The 23,441-nt window shown below is 40.4% G+C and overlaps 2 protein-coding genes across 12 annotated transcripts; one reads left to right on the forward strand and one right to left on the reverse strand.

Annotated features, from left to right (window-relative positions):
• Window positions 1-268: 268 nt before the first annotated feature.
• Window positions 269-10,631, forward strand: hnrnpc (heterogeneous nuclear ribonucleoprotein C). Of its 11 annotated transcripts, none has more exons than XM_061030862.1 (11): window positions 269-401; window positions 2,465-2,498; window positions 6,149-6,200; window positions 6,653-6,900; window positions 7,466-7,538; window positions 7,660-7,707; window positions 7,785-7,948; window positions 8,034-8,150; window positions 8,928-9,070; window positions 9,261-9,341; window positions 9,655-10,631. In XM_061030862.1, exons 3-11 carry the CDS (start codon window positions 6,196-6,198, stop codon window positions 9,745-9,747), a joined length of 972 nt encoding a protein of 323 aa, XP_060886845.1. In that variant the 5' UTR covers window positions 269-401; window positions 2,465-2,498; window positions 6,149-6,195; the 3' UTR covers window positions 9,748-10,631. The 11 variants fall into 11 exon arrangements, with proteins under 11 accessions (XP_060886845.1, XP_060886848.1, XP_060886849.1 ...); XM_061030865.1 differs by having other exon boundaries at window positions 8,037-8,150; XM_061030866.1 differs by having other exon boundaries at window positions 6,668-6,900.
• A 6,516-nt stretch (window positions 10,632-17,147) lies between these two features.
• Window positions 17,148-23,338, reverse strand: LOC132958936 (uncharacterized). Its single transcript, XM_061032013.1, has 3 exons — window positions 23,330-23,338; window positions 18,000-18,491; window positions 17,148-17,961 (listed from the first exon to the last, which is right to left on the reverse strand). Exons 1-3 carry the CDS (start codon window positions 23,336-23,338, stop codon window positions 17,617-17,619), a joined length of 846 nt encoding a protein of 281 aa, XP_060887996.1. The 3' UTR covers window positions 17,148-17,616.
• Between the last annotated feature and the right edge of the window lie 103 nt (window positions 23,339-23,441).

Genomic DNA, 23,441 nt, shown 5'->3' on the forward strand with positions numbered 1-23,441 from the left:
AAATAAAGCCTTACGAACAATAAAGCTCTCTCAAAGTTTTCAAAACCGAGAAATTAAAAAGCAGCGCATGCGCATAGCTCCTCTGAGTGTACATATTGATATGTCTACAGTAATCCATCAACAGACTGCTGTAACGATAGCGTCATCGATGAGTTAGACTGACAAGTACGATCCACCAATCCTTCGCGAGGACAGCCGTGACGAGCTGTGTCACTATCCAATCAGAGCGCGGGAAGCAGGAAGAGGGTGTGACGTGTTCTGCTGTGTGTGTGTGACTCGACGCCATTTCGTGTCTACTGGTTTCAAGGTGATACAATCATCCTGCCGAGCCGTAAGCGGATATTTACCCTCTCAAGTAAAATCTGCATTGACTTTTATTCATTTTTAGTAGTAAGCTCCTGGTGAGTATTTTTAACCGAGAGTTTTTTTTTCCATATTTTTTTTCGTATTTTTTTTCCCTGACTCTGAACCGTCTTTTGGACTTTTTGTTTTTATTTTTAATGCATTTTTTTTCTCTCCCCCCCCCCCCGGCTGGTATTCCTGAGACTGTGTTGGCTTTAGTGGCGTAGGCCTACATTTTGTGATGAAACTAGTTTGAAGTAGCTTCCTCGACAAGATTTTTTTTTTTTTTGCTTCTGTTTTTCCGAGTAGCCTGCGACGTTTGAAAAAAAAACCCTCTATTTTTCTGCTGTGTTGCCGTAATGTTGAGCTGATTGTGGTCGTATTTTCGAAAGACAGAAATATGGAAGAGTGTCCCAGTCTTTTTGCGGTGTTCCCTTTTTGTGGAAATATGTTTTTAGCAGGTTTTTCATTCTCGTCCTGTGTTTTGCCCCCACCTGTAACTTGACGTGCAGTGCTATATTGACTCGTGTTTTTTTTTTTTTTTTTTTTGTGGCTGTTTCCTTTGTGATTTTGGCAGAGCTGTGACTGTGTTTTCTGCAGCAGATCTCTCAGGAGTGATGTAATTTTTCAGGCCAGATTTTTTTTTTTTTTCCCTCCTGATGAAGTGGGTGCGTTTTCAAGGAACAATAACAAGCCTGTGTTTTGATGCGTTTTGCTCACCCGGATCTTGGATTTGTGTAGCATTGATCTGAATTAGGTTGTAGATCGCCTATGTGTGGCCTTTTATGCAGTGATTGAATGTGTTTGCAGAATTTTTTTAATGAATTAAAGTAGCAGTTAACGCTAGGCTGTGAAGCTGCTAAGACCCGGATGAAGGCCTATAGAGGGGCCTTTCTGGGAGCTTGCCTACATCTTTTTCATAATAGCTTCATGACTGTTCAGGTTGATACATAACTGTGAACCACCTTCTTTATAATCTGCAACAAAAAAAAACCGCTTTCCAGTAGGTGGTAGGAAGTCATGGTAGACTAACATGGCTGACAAAAACCCTGCAAGTTGCAGAATCCCTGGCTCTGTATTCTCCCCCCTCTCTTGGCCCCAAGCTGTCCTCTTAAATTGTCCTTGAGTATTGAATCCCTCAGGCTCCAGGGGCGCTGTGTTCTTTCAGCTGACCCTTTGTTCTGGGGCTTCACATGTAGAAACGAGTTGGACGACCAGCAATTCCCCCGGTCTCGATCGTCCTAAAGCGTCACCTTTCTTTCTTCCAGTGGTGCTTGATGTCAGAATGTGAATCTGTACATGTCTAAGCACAAATAAGCAGAAATCACTCTCCTGAGCAGTGGCATAAGTAGAGGGAAAACAAGTATCTAATTTGTATGTTAAAGGGTCCAACAATTATTTTTAATTCCTCAATTTTTGTGATTTCTAAAAAAAGCAACCAATCAACGATATAGCTACAAGAGCCCGACCGATTTATCGTCTGGCCGATAGTAGCATATCATTATTGGTTAATTTTATCACAGATATGTGCCGATATTCCTAGATTTAATCACCAGTCAAATAGCATTTCATTTCAGTTTCATTGTATTACACTAGCAGTTCTCGTTTACCACTAGAGGGCGCTTTGTGGATTACAACAAGCGTTACGACTCTCCAGAGTATCAAGCGGTGATGCATGTTTTTGCTAAGTTACTTTCCAGTTCAGTGACCACCTCGTCTTCCTTATAAATCTTTTCCACGAGAGTTTGAAAACGTATTTTTTATATCGCGATAATTATCGTTTCATCGCCTAGAGTAAAGTAGGCAAACACGAAAAGGTATCCCAAGGCCCTGTGGTCCGTTAGAAACGTTAAAAAGCCTTTATTGATTCATGGATGTTTGGGTCTAATAATGACTTTAACTGTTCTGATGAGTGTATTTAGACATTTCTGTCCTCTGAGTGTGTAGAGCTATAACGATAGAATCTAAATCAAACGTTTGAGTTGACTGTAGAGGAGAGGGTTTGCATTACTGAATGTATTTCATTTTTATTATTTTTTTCCACACGTTGTCTTCCCTGCTCGTGTCTCAATATTTTGATTTCTCTCTAATGTTCCTTTTTTTTTTGTTTCCCCCTCTTTAGTTTTTCAAGCCTCTTTTTTGATCAGCGGAGAATCGTAAGTTGGTCTCAACCCTCTTTTTTTTGTTTTGAATTTTTTTTTTTACTTCAACTTTTGCATTTCTTCTTTTTTTTCAACATTCCTATTTAGTTCCCGTCCCTCTGTGATTCAGCCCCCCCCCCCTTTTTTCTTAACCTTTTGGGCTTCTTAGATGAAGTAGCATGTCATGTTTTTGATTTTTTTCCTTCTTTTTTTTTTGTGCTGTGAAAGTAGAAAATCAAACTGCTTAACTTTCAAAATGACACTAAAACAACATTCCTCAAGTTCCCCTGATAAAACAATGCACAATGTAAATAACAACACCATTGATTTAGTAACAGTTTGTGGTTGAATAACACACTGCCTTTGCTTCCTCATTTGGTTTCCATTGTTTTTTTATTTTTGAATGTGCATGCTGTTTCAGTCAAACACAAAGATGCCGCACTTTTTAACAACAGTGACATCATAGTTTTTGCCACAAATAGTGCCCCCCCCTCCGTTAAAATAAGCCTGCATGTTCCAGAGAGTGTTAAACCTATCCTTGAATTCTTTAAAGGTTGATACAGTTTGTCATGTTTCTACGTAACGTACCACATCCAGCTGTAAACACATGTGTACCAGCTGCAGAGCTGCTCAGTCTCATCCCTCCTCTAACACCAGTCAAACCAGCAGCAGGTTCTTCTCCCACAGTCGAAGCACAAACATGAAACCAACACTCACTCACTGAAGTGAAACTGTTTTAATGAAACTAAATGCTTCCCAGTAGACTCAGAGGACTCTTACAGCAATGAAGCCCAGATGAGGCAGAGGAGAGGGATAGTATAACCCCCCCCCCCCCCGCCAGGTGATCTCATATGAGGGCCCAAAGTGACCATTCAGATCCTAACTCAGACATTTATCCACACAAAGATAAATCTGACTTTGTAACTGAACGATAAAAAAAAAAAAAGATCCACTCGTACACTTGTGATATGCTCTGCTAAGTGGGAAAAGATGTCACAAACAGATGCTGGTATTTAATATGTTGCAAAAAATCACAAAGTCAGTGGAAGTCATGCTAAATACTCCCGACGGTGCAAAATTTTTATGCATTTTTTTATTTAAGAAAGAAGAGAAAGAAAAGAAAATACAAAAAAAATAAACCATTGGACATAAAAAACAAGAATTTCCTAATCTTTTCTCTTTTTCTTTTTTTTTTCCCCCCACCACCATCATGCTGCCAATACAAAGTCTATATGTAAGGTAGTAACTATTTAATACATACTAAACAAAGCCAAAAAATAATGATAATGATAAAAAAAAGAAATAACTCTGGACATTTTCACTGGCAGAACAACATCTCACTAGTAGATGATCATCTTACAGGTTAAACATAATGTGGATATTTACTGAGCTATGATTGAAATGATAAGTTAGTGCGCGCACCCCATGTACGGAGGCTGTGGTCCTCCAAGCAGGCAGCCCCGGGTGCGGGTCCGACCTCTGGCTCCCTTCCCCCGGGTCTGGTTCCCCACTCTCTCTGTCTCTGATTTCTGACTCTATCCACTGTCCTCTCTCTAAATAGAGGCATAAAACCGCACCCAAATAAAACATTAAAATACAGTACATAAATAGTTATTCTACATTAAAAGTTTTCTCTCTGGTCCAACAACAAAGCCGGATTGGTTGCTTAAAAACCACACAGGGTGCTTGTACAGTTTATAAACCCTGGCTTTTCCTGTTGAACCCCAAACATGCCACAAAGATTTAGAAACATTTGCTAAGCGGCCTGTGATACAACGGCCCCTCGTCAAGTGGACAAACTGTCAGCTTGCCAGAGCAGTAGGAACATCCGGGCCAAACCGTGTAGAGGAGAGCACAGCATTAAGCTTTTGGCCAGACAGCCTGCTGTAATCCCCCGTTAGAGAGAGAGAGAGAGAGAGAGAGAGGGGCTGCTGCTGCTGGTCACAGTGAAGCCCAGCTGGCAGCTGTGTATTGTTCTGCCAGGTGAGATATGGCTCCATAATGGCTCTCAAGCGGTTCATAATAAGATGAACAGCTCCAGAGGGAATTAGCAAAAAAAAAAAAAAAAAGACAAGAAAGGTCAACGAGGAGAGCCGGTGTTTTTTTCTCATTACGAGGGTTTCTTCAGCTGGGGGAGGAAATCCAACCGAATAATAAATCCATCTGAATGACGTCCGATAAAACCATTAACACTTCAAAAAGACAAAAACCCTGTTAGCTCTAAAGCGACACTCAGCCCTCATAAATAGTCTCATTTAATAAAAATCTAATTGAGATGTCTGGTGAGACTTGTCTAATATCCCCCCCCCCCCCCCCCCCCCCACACACACACACACCCCCCTACGATGTTATATAACTTTGCAGTGTTTGCAACTTCTGCAGCAGCCTCGATCTGGCTTCTCACATTAAGCTGACACACTTAAAGCTGCTAATTGTGTGACACGCTGATGTTAGCAGCTTGTGTAACCGCCTGTCAGTGGAGTCCTGAAGCCCCCTAAACTAAAACATGACAAACAGTATCAACATCTGTATGTTTATTAGAATATGTTGACCCATTAAAGACCGCAGAGAGGAGCCCAATAGGAACCTTCAAGGTGTGACTGTGGAATTCTTTATACTTTTCTAACATACCTTTTACTATAAATTTATCTTAATTGTGCCGTTTTGTTTGTTAGATTTCTACATAGAGACTGACATAAAAGAGGGACAGAGGGGTGTGATGCAGCTCTGTATAAGAGTCCAACTCATGTATCAGTGGGCGGATATCACGGGGAATAAATCAGCCGACCACAGAGGTGTAGGGATATTAATGTTTACCAATGTTCATCGATATATATAACCTTTTTTCAGAACTTAAAATGTTAAATACAGTGCCTGGGATATTTAGAAATGTGCCATTCTGTAGTTAGTCCAGCAGAGGGCGATCTGACTCTAGAGTTTACACCATCCACAGGACATGAAGCAAATTGTCTTAATGTCTGAGTGGATGGTGGGAATAAATATTCTCATATAAAGCTATCAGTGTAAGAAAGCAACCTTCTGGGTTATTTAGCTTTGTCAGATTGTTTCCTAATCTGGGCCCAAAAAGCAAAAAGGAAAGATGTATTTTTTATGCCAGCTCAATAATTCTTTCCCCTCTAATATCAGCATTCGTATCAACCTCTAATGTCCCACATCAGTAAGTAACGTTAGCCTACAAAGAGTCGGGATGTTCTAACTCAACTCATTTCAGAGTCAAGTGAAGGCACATTTTAATTCTAGTCTGATATTCTTAAGTTAAGAAAACACTTTTTTTTAAAAACAGTCAAAATTGAATCACAGCATCTCCGAGGGAAACAAAATCAAGAGTGTGGCTAACGTTAGCAGTGCTAGCATCACCAGTCCTCCTTGCAGGTTAACGTCCAGATACCCGTGTTGGTCGCACATTGCCAGTTTAACCTGACACAGCCTACATAATAATGTATCCCCATCTTTATATCAAAATACTGCCAAACCACCATTCATCCCACAGGGGTTTTTTTTTTAATGGCTGCTCCATTTAAAAAAGAAAAAAAAAAAGAATGTGTTATCTATTGCCCCCCCCCGCCGAGCACCATTTTTTTTTTGAGTTTCCCTAAAGTCAAAGGAGCAATAACAAAGAAAAAAAACCCTCATCTCTCCAACAGACTCAGACTCAGGCAGGCAGACCTCCACCGAGCCGAGCTCAGACGAGATGGAGTGAGTGCTGACCGCCACATGACCCCATTACACCAAAATGTCTATTCTGATGTCTGATGTTTCGCCCTCTCTTGCATCACTTTTGATACAGATGTCGTGTGTACCCCTCTGCTCAAATTCAGACAGAAGCTTTGTTTCATGTTTTTCAGTGATTTGATTTAGTTAGGTATGAGGATAAATGTGATTTTCATGCATTAATATGTTTGTGTTAAGCTAGCATTATTATTGGTTAATTCCTCCTGACAGTCTACAAAAAAACATTTTTGGGTGTTTTGTAGCCTAATAAGTAATCAACAGCCTTCTCTAGACTCTTTGTTTTGATTAGTCACACGCCCAATATATAGATTTTCATTATTTTCTTACTCACTTCTAACCGCTGCCGCTTCCGCCTCCCTCTCTCTCTCTAATGCCTGCCGTTCGCCCCCCGCTGGTCGTCACCCCTCCGGCTCAAGCCTGATGGCGAGCAGCAACGTCACCAACAAGACGGACCCCCGCTCCCTCAACTCGCGCGTCTTCATCGGCAACCTCAACACCCTGCTGGTCACCAAGGCCGACGTGGAGGCCATCTTCTCCAAGTACGGCAAGGTGGTGGGCTGCTCCGTGCACAAGGGCTACGCCTTCGTCCAGTTCTCCAACGAGAGGAACGCGCGGGCCGCCGTGGCCGGGGAGGACGGGCGCATGATCGTGGGACAGGTGCTCGGTGAGCCTGGGGGGAGGGGATCTGTGGAGGAGGAGATAGATCGATTGATACACATAAGACAGACTTTTCAAAAAGGCAGTTTTTTAAAAAGTTATTACACTCTCAAATATTTCAGTTATTTGCTCTAAAGTAAAACTTCCAAGTCTTTTCCTCTTTCCGTTTCCTTTTCCGTCTCGTTTTAATTTGACACAAAAGCTTGAGGGTATCCCAGAATGCAGTAGGGGAAAAAGACAAAGAAACACCATGAACAGCCTTAAAAAAGTCCCTTTGATTACACGTAAAAGTCTCGAGTTGAAACTCTTTTTGTTTGGCCTGAACCACTGTGCTGCCCTCTAGTGTTTAAACCAGGAACTGTTATTTCATTCAGTTTAAAAACATCCACACTCATTAAAGTAGACAAAGAAACTAGTTTTTATCATGTACATTTTCAGAACATTTTGATGCTTAACGCAGATTTAAAAAAAAGATGATAATCTTACCGAGGAGAGGAGAGAGTGATAACGTGTTCATGTTTAGCTCTAACTCCATACTGACTTGATTCTGTTTTTTTTTTTCCCTCCTTCAGATATCAACCTTGCCAACGAGCCGAAACCTCACAGATCGAAGACAGCCAAGCGAGCTGCAGGAGACATGTACAGGTGTGTGTGCATTCATGACGTTTGAAACCAAAACAAAGACATTCAAGCACTTAAACAGACTTTGTAATGCTACATAATAATGCTGTTGTTAATGTTGCTACCCTGTCTGCTCTCTCCTCAGTCCATCTATTGATCTGGAGTATGACTTTCAAAGAGATTACTATGATCGGTAAATATTCTCTTTTTCAATTTTTTTGTATTTTCTTGTGTTTCTGAAGTTCTTACTTACATGTATTTGTATGTCAGGATGTACTCCTATCAGGCCCGGGTACCTCCCCCCCCTCCTCCCCCTCTGTCCCGAGCCGTCGTCCCCTCGAAGCGCCCGCGGGTCAGTCTAAGCGGAGGGGGGAGCCGACGGACCAAAACCAGCTTCTCCTCCTCAAAGAACAGCCAGAGGACCTCCAGGAACGGTGAGTATCACGGCTCTGTCACGTTCACGCTGCTTTACTATTTTACTAAATACTTTTCTCTCCTGCATCCCCCCCCCCACCGCAGCAGTGAAGAGCGACGACCTGCAGGCCATAAAGAGAGAGCTGACGCAGATCAAACACAAGGTGGACTACCTGCTGGAGAGCCTGGAGCGCATGGAGAAGGACCACGGCAAGAAGTCAGGTGAGGATCAGTGAGGGGGTTCAAATGCAGATCAGATTTTAGGGGTTTCCTGTAAGACTTTTCTAACAGGGGCAGAAATGAAGAGGAAGAGACTTGAGGGTCATGACTACAGTGTCCGACGAGGGCTGCACATTTTGAAACAAAGTTCCTGATAATACATGAATGGAAGAGGGGGGGGGGGAGGAGGAGCAGGAGGAGGAGGGGGAGGAAGAGGAGGAGGAGGGTGAGGAGGGGGGGAGGAGGAGGAGGAGGAGGGGGAGGAGGAGCAGGAGGAGCAGGAGGAGGAGGAGGGGGAGGAAGAGGATGAGGAGGGGGAGGAGGAGGGTGAGGAGGAGGAGGAGGAGGAGGAAGAGAAGGAGGAGGACACTTTTATCCTAAAACATCTCTGAGATGGCACAATTTACAATACTGAAGCAGAAAAAGCCCAAATTTCTTCAGTTAAATTACCCAGAATGTTGTGGTTGCTTAGTTACGATAAAAAAACCAAACAAAAACTGTCCCCACAAATGTCAAATGTATAATTGGAATCGCTTTCACAAGTAGCATGATATTCTCTGTGACTCAAACTGCACTGGGATGAATCGTGACAGGGAAATATGTGATTGTTGGACAGAGAAGTGAGGAGGGTCCGGGTTGAATCAAACCAATAAATGAACCAAAAGACTTCAGATTAGGATTTTTTTGGTTTTCATTTGGCTCCTGATCAAAACCCCGCCTTTAGTCAGTCCCTGTGTTTCTGTGTGTTCTCATATGTTGTCTCCGCTCACATTGACTCAGAGATGAAGAGCTGCAAACCAGAACCCGGCGAGCTGTCCTCCCTCAACTCGTCTACCTCCAGCAAGAAAGACGACAGCCTGAAACGAGATAGAGAGAGCCAGGACTCGGACGAGGAGGGAGATCTGCTGGAGGATGAGGACGAGGTGAGGAGTGGGAGAGGAGTCCAGATAACAGGGTTTTTATGCCTTTATGAATAGGAAATGGGAAGAGAGAGAGAGGACTTCAGCCTTTGAACATGGGGAGTGCAAACTAACCACTAGGCCACTAGTGCCCATATCAGTAATTTTTTTTACCAAACTGGTTGTTTGTAGCAGTCTTTTGATTAATTTGCAGATTGAGGTGTGCCGGTGGCCTAAGCGGTTGGTGTGCGCGCCCCACGTGCAGAGGCAGTGGTCCTCGAGGCGGGCGGCCCAGGTTCGAATCCGACCTTTAGCCCCTCCTGCATGTCATTCCCTACTCTCTCTCTCTCCCTCTCCCCGGTTGCTGACTATAAACTGTCCTGTCTCTAAGGATAGGGGCATAAAAAGCCCAGAAATAATTTAAAAAAGAAGTTTGATGAGTGAGTCCGTTATGTCCATAAGTGCCAGAAGATAATATCCCAGAATCCTCTTTTCTTGTGGGCAGTTATCCGAAACCCTTCTGCTCTTTATACGTCAAAAACAAATATTCAAATATCTCGTTTGTGTCGAGTGATTAAAGACTAATGAGTGATGTTTGGACTTCTCAGATGAAAAGCAGAGGGCAGGATGAGGACGACGACGACGAGGAGGAGGAGGAAGGAGAGGACGACGGGGACAGCGCCAACGGAGACGACTCCTAAACACTACACAGTCAGACCGACACACACACACACACGTATACAAAACCAAGTGTGTGTGATTATATTTCTTACACCTGACTCAAACGCAGTGGCTACACGCTCACATGTGCTGAGCTGACTGGACATTCGTGTCGATCATTGAAGATATCTAACACTGGAAACATTTCACCAATCTATGACGTACGTTTTTAAAGGATTTTCCTGTTTTTTTTCTTCAGTATTCATAATTCAATATCCCCTCCTTTTTTAAAAAAACTTTTTGTTGTTGTTGTTGTATTTGATGTTTTGCTTGGATATTTTTGGCCTCTGGAGAAATATAATGTCTTGTCTGTTACGAAAAAAGATAAACCCCAAATTCAGTGGAGAATAAAGGTCACATTTTAACACTAAATCTAAAGAAGAAAAGAAGCTCACCCCCCATTGAATATTAGGAAATTGATGCCATAAATGTAAATTTGCTAAAACTGCAATTAAGCTTAAACAATTCTTTCCATTCCTTTGACAGCAGAGCAGGCTTGAAATTCTATAAAATATAAAATATGTTACTGCTGCACATCTTCCTCCTCACCAGCAGGTAGCAGTGTATCCCCACAACAGGCAAAACAAAACGTCGCAATGACTTTCTTCTGTAGATCACAGAAAATCTTCATCTTCTGCTTGTCAGATAACAACATGAGCATGTATAAAAAAAAACTCACATCGGACTGCACAGACGCTCAGAGAGAACCCTCATTGCTATGGAAACGGCTGTTTGTCCCTGAGGTGTTACGACCTTTAACTGACCTTGACTTGTGTAATGCAGTGCTACTCCATGTTTGTCTGTTTCTGTTGATGTTTTGTTTGACTGCACTGGTTTAAAGTGAATAAAGATGTTTTCTAAGTTGGCGGAGCTTTTGGTTTTCTATTAACGAAGATGCATTCAGGTACAGTGTGAAACTGTGGGTCATAAGGGTGTTGTTGAGGGGGGGCTATATAAATGTTGAATGGATGCAAACCAATGTCTTTACCTGTAAGTTAGAAGAATGGCCATTTCCATTTCAAGCTAAAAGAAAAACTGAGGAGCTGAAACACCTCTAGCTTGTTTGTCCATTACTTCATCACCTTCATTGACTTCAAAACAAACAGCTTCCTTATTAATATACATTATTCTGCCGGGAGTCTACAAAGGCCTTGGCGCTCGGTAATGTTGGGCCTCAGCCATGTGTGTGGGACAAAGGACTCAGGCCTGTATCACAGTCTCGAGCCTGACTAAAGTTATTTTGGATGCAACTAAACAAAGGGGTCTTAGCCCAGCAACCCCCCAACAGAAACTAACAAATAGGTGTGAAAAGTGGGGGGGTGGGGGGCGTCTGAATTCTCTATCCTCATTGGAGGAGGCCTGAGGTTAACCCACAGGCAGCTCCAGTCTTTAAAAGCAATCACCAGGCATTTCTTCCTTCTCTTCAAGTGTGGTCTGCCGACACTAGAGGATACTCTCTCCAACAAGATGGGCTCCAGCATTCGAGACAAAGCCTTTCCTCCTCTTGACTTACATAGGTTAAACTCCAGAGCTGAGGTTGCTCAGTATAGGTAGCTCTTCACATGCTGAATTCAAGCATCAGAGGATTCAGCTGACTACTTCCACGGCATATTTCTAGGAGTTTTGGGCACAATCAGATGCTATCAGGTTCGAGCAAAAAGAAGAGTTTCTTTCCTTTGATTTTTCGTAAGACGTCATTGAACGCAACTGGACAGGAGCGCGGAAGGAAGCCCACTGATCCCTGAATCCACAAGGACACATAAAGAACTCAGCTCCTGCAACCAGAAGACCCTATAGAGCAGCGCTCTGGTCGAAGATCTGAATCCCGCTACCCTCCTCCTACATCTGCCACGAAGGAAACCGGCCTGAATCTGTTGATTCAACATTCAACAGAGTGACGATCTAACCAGCTTTGCAACGACCACCAGGAGTTACCCCAAGTAAGAGCTTTGGTCTGGTCAGAAATAGTTTCAGAAATAGTTATGTTTCTTTTATAACCACTGATAACAATGCATCATTGTTGACGACACGTGCCACATGGTGCATTGTCTCTCTCCACCATCTTGTTTTCTTTTTCTCTCTCTCTCTCTCTCTCTCTCATCTACAAACACACTCAGCTACACACACACACACACACACACACATTTACACCTCATCCACAAGCCTTGCTTGATAATGTTTGTTGCTTAGATTAGTTTATGATAGTTATTTGTTTGATTAAGTTCATTTATTTTGGATTGATATTGCTTTGTTTAAATAAATTCTGTTAGAATTTTAAGAGAGCAGTCGTTTGTGATTACTGGTTGTATTTGCATTGTGATATAAGCTGGGTGCGAAGGCTTTGTGTACGGATTTCACGCCTTCAATTTATTAAATATAGTTATTAATTATTAATAATATTAGTAATTAAATAACTGATTTGAGACTGATTTTAGTGATATTTTGGTTATATTTCCCTGAGTACAGGGTGGTGCCCCAAAACGAGATTAAACATAGTTTAATGATATTTTATTTATATTATTAATAATTAAATATAATTATTAAAGAATATAACCAAAGTTGACTTGATACAACCCCAACAAATGGTGCCCCGTGTGAGGCCTTCAATAAACCAGCTTTATTGCTCTGTAAATGCACAGTAATCCGAATTTTTAATCCTAAAAGAGATTTTTCTTGAGGAAAAATTGTCTTTTCTTTTGAAGATTTACTTTTCTTGCTTGTTGTTTATTCAAAACAGACAGCAAGCTGTGGCTTAGTTTGTGTTGTATGTTGTTGAACATAATGATGCAGCCAGAGCGACTTTCTTAATGAACTAGTTTGTTGCTTTAATCCAGAGTTTTATCCTGAAGTAATTCTTCTAAAGAAATGTATTTGTTGTGAACATTCTCATTTTAAGCAAAGCAGACATCAAGTTGTGTTTAGTTGTGTTGTTGTGTTTTGGTGAGTTAAGTAGTTTTAATTTTTGTGTGCTCTTTCTTGTTTGAGACAACAATTTAGCCATTTTTCCAGTTGAGAGTGTAACCACATAATTGTTGCATAGCCAGCTGTCCGAGAGGTGTGAGTTCCTCCCTTCCTTTGAGGACTTGAGGTGTGAATCCCCTCTCCTAGCTTCCAGGATAGACTGCAGTGATCAGTTGGGAAACCTAGATAAGATTTGCTCTGGTGTTGATCTAGCTTTGTTTAGCTTAGCGGCTTTCTTAACAGTAATCCACTGTGGTTCCATTTTATCACGTAAAATGTGTACCAAGACCCAAGGTGGGCCGGGAGCTGAGACTCCTTTTGGATCAGACGACGCAACACTGCAAGAAACTGTTGCCAGTCTGACGCACATCTGACTGCGCATCTACACACACACACTCAGCTACAGACACACACACACACACACACACACACACACACACACACACACACACACACACACACACACACACACATTTACACCTCATCCACAAGCCTTGCTTGATAATGTTTGTTGCTTAGATTAGTTTATGATAGTTATTTGTTTGATTAAGTTAATTGATTTTGGATTGATGTTGCTTTGTTTAAATAAATTCTGTTATAATTGTAAGAGAGCAGTCGTTTTGTGATTACTGGTTGTATTTGCATTGTTATGTAAGCTGGGTGCGAGGGCTTTGTGTATGGATTTCACGCCTTCATTTATTAAATATAGTTATGAATTATTAATAATATTAGTAATTAAATAACTGATTTGAGACTGATTTGAGTGATATTTTGGTTACATTTCCCTGAGTACAGGGTGGTGCCCCAAAACGAGATTAAACATAGTTTAATGATATTTTATTTATATTATTAATAATTAAATATAATTATTAAAGAATATAACCAAAGTTGACTTGATACAACCCCAACAGTAATGAAGGCCAGAACAGAAAGCTGGCAGGAATGAAGAGGAATGCAAAGAGGAAAGAGGGATAACTAATCAATATGGAGCAGCCTTCATGGTGAACTGTGATTAATGAGGGGACAAACACGGGGGGGGGGGGGGGGGGGGTAATGAGAGAATGGATGGGTGGGTGGGAGTGATGGATGGAGGGAGGGATTGATGGATGGATGGGTGGAGGGAAAGATGGATGGATGAGGGATAGATGGGTGGAGGTTAAGATGGATGGAGGGAAAGATGGATGGGTGGAGGGATGGATGGATTGGTGGATAGATGGGTGGATGGAGGGATGGATGGGTGGATGGATTGATGGAGGGATGGATGGATGGAGGGATGGGTGGATGGATGGATTGGTGGATAGATGGATGGAGGGAGGGATGGATGGATGGATGGATGAACAGGCTGCAGAAGACTGGAGACAGATGGAGAGATGAACAGACGAGCCGGAAATATTTGATGTCATCCTCTGGAGGGCTTTCCGATAGTTAAAGTGAGGGTTAGCAGAGCAGCACCTTTTGTTTACACTTCCCCTGAGCAGACAGGACGTTCTTCATGAAGGTGTTTTTTTTATCTGATCAAAGTTTTTATGTCTTGGAAAAATGTGAGTGCGTTTTAAGGGGTTTGCAAGCTGTATTTCCATTACAAATAGAATGCCATCTAATGATTCACATGATCACTAATAAATAATAACCCACGACTGATCTGGTGCACTGCCTGCATAGCAGTGTGTAGCAGCCCCACTCTGACTTCTCTCCACTAATGCACGTCCACAGGTCCTGTTTGAACATGTGTGTGATTCAGGTCAATGTGTGTGAGAAGCATGTCTCTCAGTAAATCATTTTAAAATAACAATTCAAATTCAAAAAACTAAAGCCACAGTAAGATGGCAAAAAAAAGCAGAACCTCAACATGCAAATGTTCCCACATTGTGGTAGAGTTCTAGTTTCTAGTTTGTTTGAAGCCCACAACACCGGAAACACTAACTGCTTATTGCCCATGACAACGTTTTAATGTTTTCAGGATGTTTTCACTATCATAAAAAAAGAAGGCAAAAAGATGACAATATGTTTCATCTAATCTGACATGTTACTTTAGGTTCTGCCTCATTTACCATCTAGACGTTTTTACTTTAGTACTGACTGTAACTCAGTGGGGTTTTCTTATATACTCGGGGAACAGTTGAAGCTTTCACAGCGTGCTCTAACTTGTTGATCAGTGATTTCTTTGGAAACTTTGGTGAAACTTTGGTTTTACTCATCTTAATTAAAGAGAACGTAGAAACCACAAAACTCACAACTTCTACAGAATATGAGGAAACCTATGATCAAACTGAATTTCCCCATGATATAGTCAGTACTTGGTACAGTCTGACTGACCACTTCCTGTATTAACAGCTCTGCTATAGGAGGCACGCCTTTCACTCAGGCCGGACATGGGGTGCATTCGAATTGTCCCTCCTATCTCCTTTCACTATCCACTTTACCTTAACCCCGGGGAAACGTTATGAGGTTAAGGAAAGATGTTAGGAGAATTCATAAAGGACTTAGGGAAAGGCGATCTCGTTGCTCTTACAATCCGACCACATTTCCACTAGGCCACGTCATTAAATGCGACGGGCCGGCGGAGGTTAATGACGTGGGTCTGCTGTGTTGAAACTACAATGTTCCGAAAATGGACTACAAAAAGATCATCTAAAAAACTTTCCCCTGTGCCTTCTTACCGGTGAAATAATCCTAATCACCACAAGATTGGGATTGAAATAAAAGCAATATAGAATACCAGGCTACAAGTAAGAAAAATGAAACCATCACCTTCCTGTCCACTCAGAAATCAACATCAAAATAAATATGATTGTATGAAATGAATTGTTACATTAATGTAAGATATAACCTACACATAATGTTTGAAGCATACAAATGTACAACTGCACAAAGCATTCTTAAGTGAATTAAATATGTTGAATAAAACATCATCTTGATAAAAATGTCTCTTATGTTTTTATCCCTTACATGATCTGTGTCACTTTACGATCATCGTTCATTTCCGTGAACAGTCGGATGCGCAACTTGCTTTAAATGTTGCGGCCGCAAGGAATTGTGGGACGGCATATCTCATCTCCTTTCGTAAAGGATGGTCCGGTGTATCCTATGCTAAAGGAGGTTATAAAGGAAGCACTGAACCCACCTTTCCTTAACTTTTAGAGAATTCGAACGGCTCTTATCATGGCCGCCACTTACTGTAAATGCTTCCGGGGTTAAGGTAAAGTGGATAGTGAAAGGAGATAGGAGGGACAAATCGAACGCACCCATGATGTCACTGAAGCAGCAGAATTCACAGTATTTATAACTTTGAACAACTTAAGGTAGTATTAACGAGTGGATGCTGATGTGACCGTATTCATATAGCACCTTTCATGTGATGAAAGCAGCTTGGTTGTGTCTTGTTTTTAATACCTACTTGATTAGTATAAAATGTTTTAGAACTTCATTTTGTTTTGTTCGAAATGTTTGAAACTGTTTCTGTGAAGTGAACTTAGCAGTTAAAGGGTCGACTTCAAGTATATTTGATGTTAAAAAGAGAAGGTATAGAAAGCTTCAGAGTCAGCCTAAACCTTTTCAACAAGTTTAATCCCTCAACGTATTTTATTCATAATTTGAATAGAACGTTTATATATTCTTGTATGGGGGTAATTTGTAAATACTGATTGAGTAAACTACTACTAAAAGGAAACTACCAATAATGTGTAACATTTAAAGCTCTGCTTTTAAAGTCAAGAAGAAAATAAAATGGCTGCTCATGGGATGCAGGACCTTTGTTATTTTCTGCCACAAAGATGCAATGCTGTAAAAAGGTGAAATTGTTAATAATTTGTATTTCTATATTTCTATACTGTTACATTGTTTTATACTTTATATAAGTCACATTGCTAATCTTTGTCAGTGCATTTTTATATTTAATATAAATAAAGTATTTAACAATTAGAAGTAAAAGAAAGGTCTTACCCTTGGACTGAAGGAAATGATACAATAGGAGCAGAAACATTGTAAGCACTACTCCAGAAATCAGCCCAACAATCACAGGATTTACAGGAAATGTGGATTCCTCAAACAGCATTTCCATAACTGCCATAAAGAATAACAAATAGTCACTGATACTACAATCATACAAACACTCCTTCAACTGATTCAAAGTGTTATTTCATAGTTTCAGTCCTGGTAGTAAAGACAAAACCTCTAAAATGTATACAAATAATATTCAACATAAATACATAATGTGATCACCTACGTTTAAGAATCCAGGAGGTATAAACTAAAAATTTAATTAGATTTTCCCTTTCGAAGGATACTAAAGAAATCCTGGTAAACACTAAAGCAGACAAGTGTTGGTTATTTTACTCACCTGTTACTGACATCCAACTCTGAGACGACTCTCTCCCTGAGGTCTGACACTTGTAGAAGCCCTCATCAGACAGTCCTCCTAACGCATTATCATAACAACACGGCCTAGGTTTTTCTTCACCAGCATTACGAAGCTGGTCACAACGGGCTCACACTAGTACAGGTGGGATGTTAGCTAGAAGCTCTTTCAGTGAAGTACAGGCTCCACAGAGAAAATAAACACCCTAAATGACTCGCTGTCATTTTAAAAAACTACAATGTCAGAAAAAAACATCCCTACTTATGTTCCTTTTTCATAAAACAAAATGGATGTTTGTTTCTGTTAAAGGTTGGATAACAATTTTCTTATTTCATATCCTCAGAGTAAAGTTATGTATCTTTGTATTAAAGACTTTATTAATGAACAAAGTGCATTTGATATTAAGTAAAATTACTAAAACTAACTCTGTGACCAAAATAAACTATAAACATCCTCAGAGAATTTGACTCAACAGAAGCAACACCAATAAAAAAAAGGTACTTTATACACCCTCTGCACCAGAAGATACAAGTCAGGCAATCATTTCCTCTTCTCTGCATTTACCTTGCTCTTGCAGGTCACTGTTACACTTCACTGTTGTGGATGCCGACATCTCGTTGACTGGATTGTAAATTGTGCAGGTGAACTCCGTGTCTCCATCTTGTGTCTCGAGGTTGTATTGCAGCCTGGGGCCATTTCTGATTTCATTCCCTACAGTCCAGTTGTAGCTGACATCGATGTCAGAGTTCACACTGCACTGGAGCAAGACCATGCAGGAGTTGGTGGAGGTCTGCCAGGTGGAGTTTTCAGTCAGGTTAGGCTGTTTTGTTATTGAATCTGACAAGGAAATTGAAAGAGAAAAGAGAGAAGAGCAAAGTTTAAATCAGACACTGGAGCTTAAAAGTTGTGAAAGGCTGTTTTGTTATTGAATCTAGAGAGAGAGAGAGAGAGAGAGAGAGAGAGACTTAAGACACCAATGTTGGAGATAATATATATTGTGTGTAAGAATGAAAAGTGGAGTTTCAATTTGGACAGATTTTTGATCAATGCTTTAATACAAAGTTTACGATGTTTACTGGGAACATTTTCTTTAAAAGTCAAAAGACATGTCTTACCATGAACTTTCAGAGTGACTGTGACTGTGACCCTTTGTGTTCTTACTTCTGACATAAAACTGAATTCACCAGAATCCTGCAGAGTCAGCTCTCTCACTGTTAAACTGAAGTTTGTAGGGTTCAGTTCTAATCTGCCCTTGAATTGTTTTTCTTCAGCAGTATTATCTTTGTCTGCAATGAATGACCCTCCATATCTCCACTTTGCTGCAGTGACTCCTTCAGCTGGTAAACACGATGACAACGCCACTGTGTCCCCAACTTTTTTATGGAGGACATGTTGACAACTGAGAGCCTGAAACACACAAGCAAATAACAATTACTTGTTTTTTGTTGATGCCAAATTGATCTTGATATTATGACTTATGGTTGCACCTAAGAGAGAGAAGATGAAAAGGAAATGATTTTGGGAGGCTGGGTGACATGCAGTGACGAGGAACACTTGTTACTAGCCCATAACAGCTTTTAAAGTTACATGAATGTTATTCTCCTTCATTCCTTTTTGCTCAGAATGATTAGTTCCTGACTTGTAGCAAATGTTACTGCTGAAGTTAGTGGTGTAGCATGGGCAGTTCTAGGCAGGGGCCAACAGGGGCCAGTGCCCATGTAACACTGAGCTTGGTCCTCCCTGTGGCCACCCCTCCAAAACGAAAAGCACATACACAGTAACTCAACAACCGGACTCAAAATCTAGTATTAAATACTGTTACTGAAACAAATATAAATCATGGTATTCAATGATTTGCGCTATGTTTTGGCATATTATATAGATATTTTTTAAAGCAATCATCTTTGTCTATTTTTCACTTGGGTTTAATGTTCCCCTCTGACAAAACAACTGGCCCCAGTTTGGCCCCCTCAGTAAAAGTGGTCTAGAACCACTACTGTGGTGTAGAGCTTCTGCTTCTGTATTTCAGTATGTAAAGAGCAGCTGTCTGTTGATTCAGGTTGAGTTTAACAGTAAATGAACAAGACAGAGTAGGAAAACAATTCTTAAGGTTTTGTATAACTCCTTTTTGGGACCCCAGACTTGTGTTGTTGGCAGCCTACTAACTACAAAAATATTCCATTGTCTCTATTTAGACCTTTCTGCGTTTTTCCATTTTCTTTTATTTCTTGTGTAATTTTGACTCCAGGAATAGTTGCATTTTGGTTGTGGAGGCCATTAGGGGCCATGTGGTAGGGTGGGTTGTATCGACATTTCCAATACCTGGCCAGCTCCCCCGGGCCCTTAAAGGCTGCATCGCTGTTTTGTTTGTGCAACTAGGTAGGTTATCAGTACGGGCAAACAAACGAGTGGTCTCTTCCCTGAGCGCTTATCCTTTCATTAAGGCACAAGACAAGTATCTTGTGTTTATTTGAAAAAGAGTATGATTAAACCTCTGCATCATGTAGCTATAGTTAAGTTCAGCTTGAGGCAATGCTTAAGATTAACATCACACGTAAAAGTAGCACAACAAGGAACATATATTACAATGAACTCGACTTAATAGAAAGTAAATGCATAAGATTCAGACTCACTTTTTTCCTGACCTCTTCTTAAGTTTACCTTGATCAAGTCAAGCTTTACCAACACAACAAAAGTTGGTCAATTCAACAATACTGATGATCTATAGTGAATACCAAATATGCATCATGCTGTTTTTTCTGTATATTATTAATGTTGCAACTGCACTTCATCATACATGTTATATTTGTGTGTATGCATTAAACATGTATCTAAATGTATATCAGACTGTTCATACTGGTTATATTGGTTATACAGTTTTATCTCAGCATGTTTTAACTTCCACTTATTGTTATTCTTATTTTAATCCCGACACATTTTACTAACATTACTTAGACTGCACCTAAGATCTTCCTACACTTTAAGTTAGATTGTAAAACTGCATCTTAACTGTCTCAGTTTTTACACTCACAGTTACAGTAAATCCGTCTAGTCTCTAACAGACAGGTGTACATACCATGCAGGCAGACCTCAAACAGCAGCAGAGCACTGAATGCAAAAAAGCATCTCAAATATCGGATGCGATCAGCGGCCATCTCTGCAGGGAGGAACGTCTGTTTCCTCTTCTTGTCTATCGAACTCCGCTGAATCGCAAAAAAAACCTGACACGTTATTATTAGCAGAGCGGAATAAGGGTTAAACATTTTATATCGATGTTTTCTTTTAACCCGCTGTGTGCTGTCCACATACAGCATTAGCTTCTTTATCCACACAGTTTGACCTTAGTTTATGTTACAATGCACATCTGTGATAATAACAGCACTTTATTTTAAATGCAGCATCTTCAGTAATTATTTATGGTCAGAAGAGTCACATACAGGTTAGTTAACACCTTCATCTGCTCCAAATCTTGTACAGCTCATACTACAGCAGGACAACAGAAGAAGGATGAACACAAGGGGATATAAGGGAAATGAGGTTGTTGCTGTCGACTGTGCTCATGGATTATATTTGGACACACGGTAGCAGTGCTGCCTAAAACAAGAGACCCAGTAGGAGCAATGAAGAAAATCAGGGGGCAGCAAAAGCAACACCAGACGGACCAATATCCACCACCCACATTCACTATTCATTCTGCATCTTCATTTAAACTCCTGACAAAGAAGCCATCAAAGACCTCACTGTTGTAAGTCGGGTCACCTGGATCTAAATAAGTCCAAACCAGAAAGCCAAGCAAGTATTCAACCTGCTCCTTTACTCATGTCCACCTCACTAAAAATAAGAACGATCCCCAAATATAATTTTTTTTTCTTAATCTGTGAAACTCTAATTTTGCATTATGAAGGCCATACAGACAACAGGTAGCAGAGACCTAAAGACCTCAGCTCATTTTTGTTCTCTTCGTCACCAGGACCTTGGTTTCTCTTGGCATATGTAAACATTTTCTGTTTAATACAAGAATGCAACATTAATTAAAGTTGGAAGCTTTAAAGTGTGTTTTTCTTCTTAACAACCAAACAATGAAAACCATTAACTGGTTAGTAGGCTAGAAAATGTGCCCAATATTGAGGATTCATTTACTTTTTTTTTTGAAGGGGGAGGGGGATTTATTTTTGTTTGTATGCGTACCAAAAGTTGCTGACATTGCTCAACCTGTTTATAACAGAGACCGTTTATCCTCTGTTGGACCGGCCACCTTTAAAAAAAACATTTTACCCAGAGTATACCCCCTTCTTTAGACACCAACACACCACTGTGTTTACCTGATTAAATGTGTATCCATGAAGTGGAGATAAATACTCTTGTTTACGGGCAGAGTGGCTGCTGTGTCACAGTTAGTGCAAAGCTCAAAGAAAAGTAGGAGCTTAAAAAAAGTCAACCTAGCTGCTGATGGGAATGAAACATCTAACCATTATTTTACCTCAAAGTTACAAAAGATGCTACGCAGAGCTTCAACGTCTAAAACTCTGTGACCCCCTTAGACCCTCGAACCTTTCACAAGAAAAGAGAAATTCATAGAAACAAACAACTTTCAAAAACAAAATGGGAAGAGCATTTCAGAAAGTTTCCTATCGACGAAATCTTACCTCAGTATTTCATGATTTCCTGTTTAAACTCATAAGTGGGTTGACTTCCTGAAAACATTAAGAAAACAGTATACTGTCAAGGTAACTGTTAAGGACAGGTTTACCATTGGTACATAGTATAACATCTTTAATGGTTTTCTAATATATTCCAGGGTTAAAGCTTTTTTCTTTAGGGTTTTAAGCCATTTAGTGACGTTAAGAAAATAGCATGAAACTGAACAAAGAAACATTTAAAAAGACGATTGACAGCTTGGTGTTATTAAAAAAACAAGTTTATTGTTGCATAACATAAAACTAGGAGCAATCTTGTTAAAAAAAGAAAAAAAAGACAGCAGATAAAAGCTATGTACATAGAGCAATGCCCGTCTCAAACACAACACACTTTTCTTTATGGACCTAGAAGAAAATCAGAGAAAAGTGATGAGAAGTTATTCAAAAGGTTCAATAGATTTTGAAGTTTCAAGAATCCACACACACACACACACACACACACACACACACACACACACACACACACACACACACACACACACACACACACACACACACACACACACACACACACACACACACGCACAGTGCATGGTTTGATTCTTACCAGTAGGTGTTCCTCTTTTGACTTCAGAATAAACCGTTTCATGAGACATCTTTTCTACAAATGAACAGATGATTCGTTCTTCAATAACAACTCAGATTGAACTGAACAGATGTTGATCTAGATCATAATCTAAGTAGGGAACACCAACAGTATGGGAAAGCTGAAACAAACACAGTAATCCTGTCCGACTCTGATATCTGCATGTGGATGTAGTTTTCATGTACAGTTAAGAATATGCATGAAACAGGCAATATAACATATTTGACATATTTTCATGTAAAGAAAGACGTTTGCAATAGAATGCAGTTTCTGTGATTAGGAAAAAGGAAAAGTTAGAAGTCTGTTGCAAAGCTATTCGCAACAGACTTCTCAAATTTGCAAAGCAAGACCAAAGAAAAGCAAAAGAACAGGAAGGTCAGTTCAAATGTATGCCCTCTGTAAAAAAAATAAAATTGGCTCAGGCAGAGGAAAAAAAACTCTCTTAGGAAGCGATAAATATCAATAATCAAAGTTTAAGAGTTGGACGATGGTTGACTTCTATTGGTCGCGACCTGAAATGGCTAAGCCAATTAGAAGAAAGCTCATTCCCATGAAGAACCTGGAGTCATTTCAAATATACCAAAATGTTCATTAAAAATATAGTCTGGACTTGTGTATGTTTTTGTACCTGCAGGTGATCCTATCTTCACTTTGGAGTAAACAGAGCTCTCCTCCTCTGGTTCATTTTGCAGACCTGATCAGATGAATAACAAATAAACAAGATCTTTATTTTCAAAAACAGATCGGCATCACATTATAAAATCCAAAGGCTTTTGTTTTCAAGAACATTAAATATTGTAAACACAAATTAAATGAATACATTAACTTAGGTTCAGAAGCAGGACCACGCCCAGCCGTCCCACTCCACCCTGTTTGTCTCGGTTCTTCAACCCACCCTCCCTTCCCTTCCTCTCATCCCTTCACCCACCTTCCTCATCCCTTCCTCTCATCCCTTCACCCACCTTCCTCATCCCTTCCTCTCATCCCTTCACCCACCTTCCTCATCCCTTCCTCTCATTTGTCTAATTCTAGGAACAGTCCGGGTCGTGATTAGCTCGGCCAGAATTACGTCTG

Source organism: Labrus mixtus, chromosome 23 (assembly GCF_963584025.1).
Source record: "Labrus mixtus chromosome 23, fLabMix1.1, whole genome shotgun sequence".
NCBI lineage: Eukaryota > Metazoa > Chordata > Actinopteri > Labriformes > Labridae > Labrus > Labrus mixtus.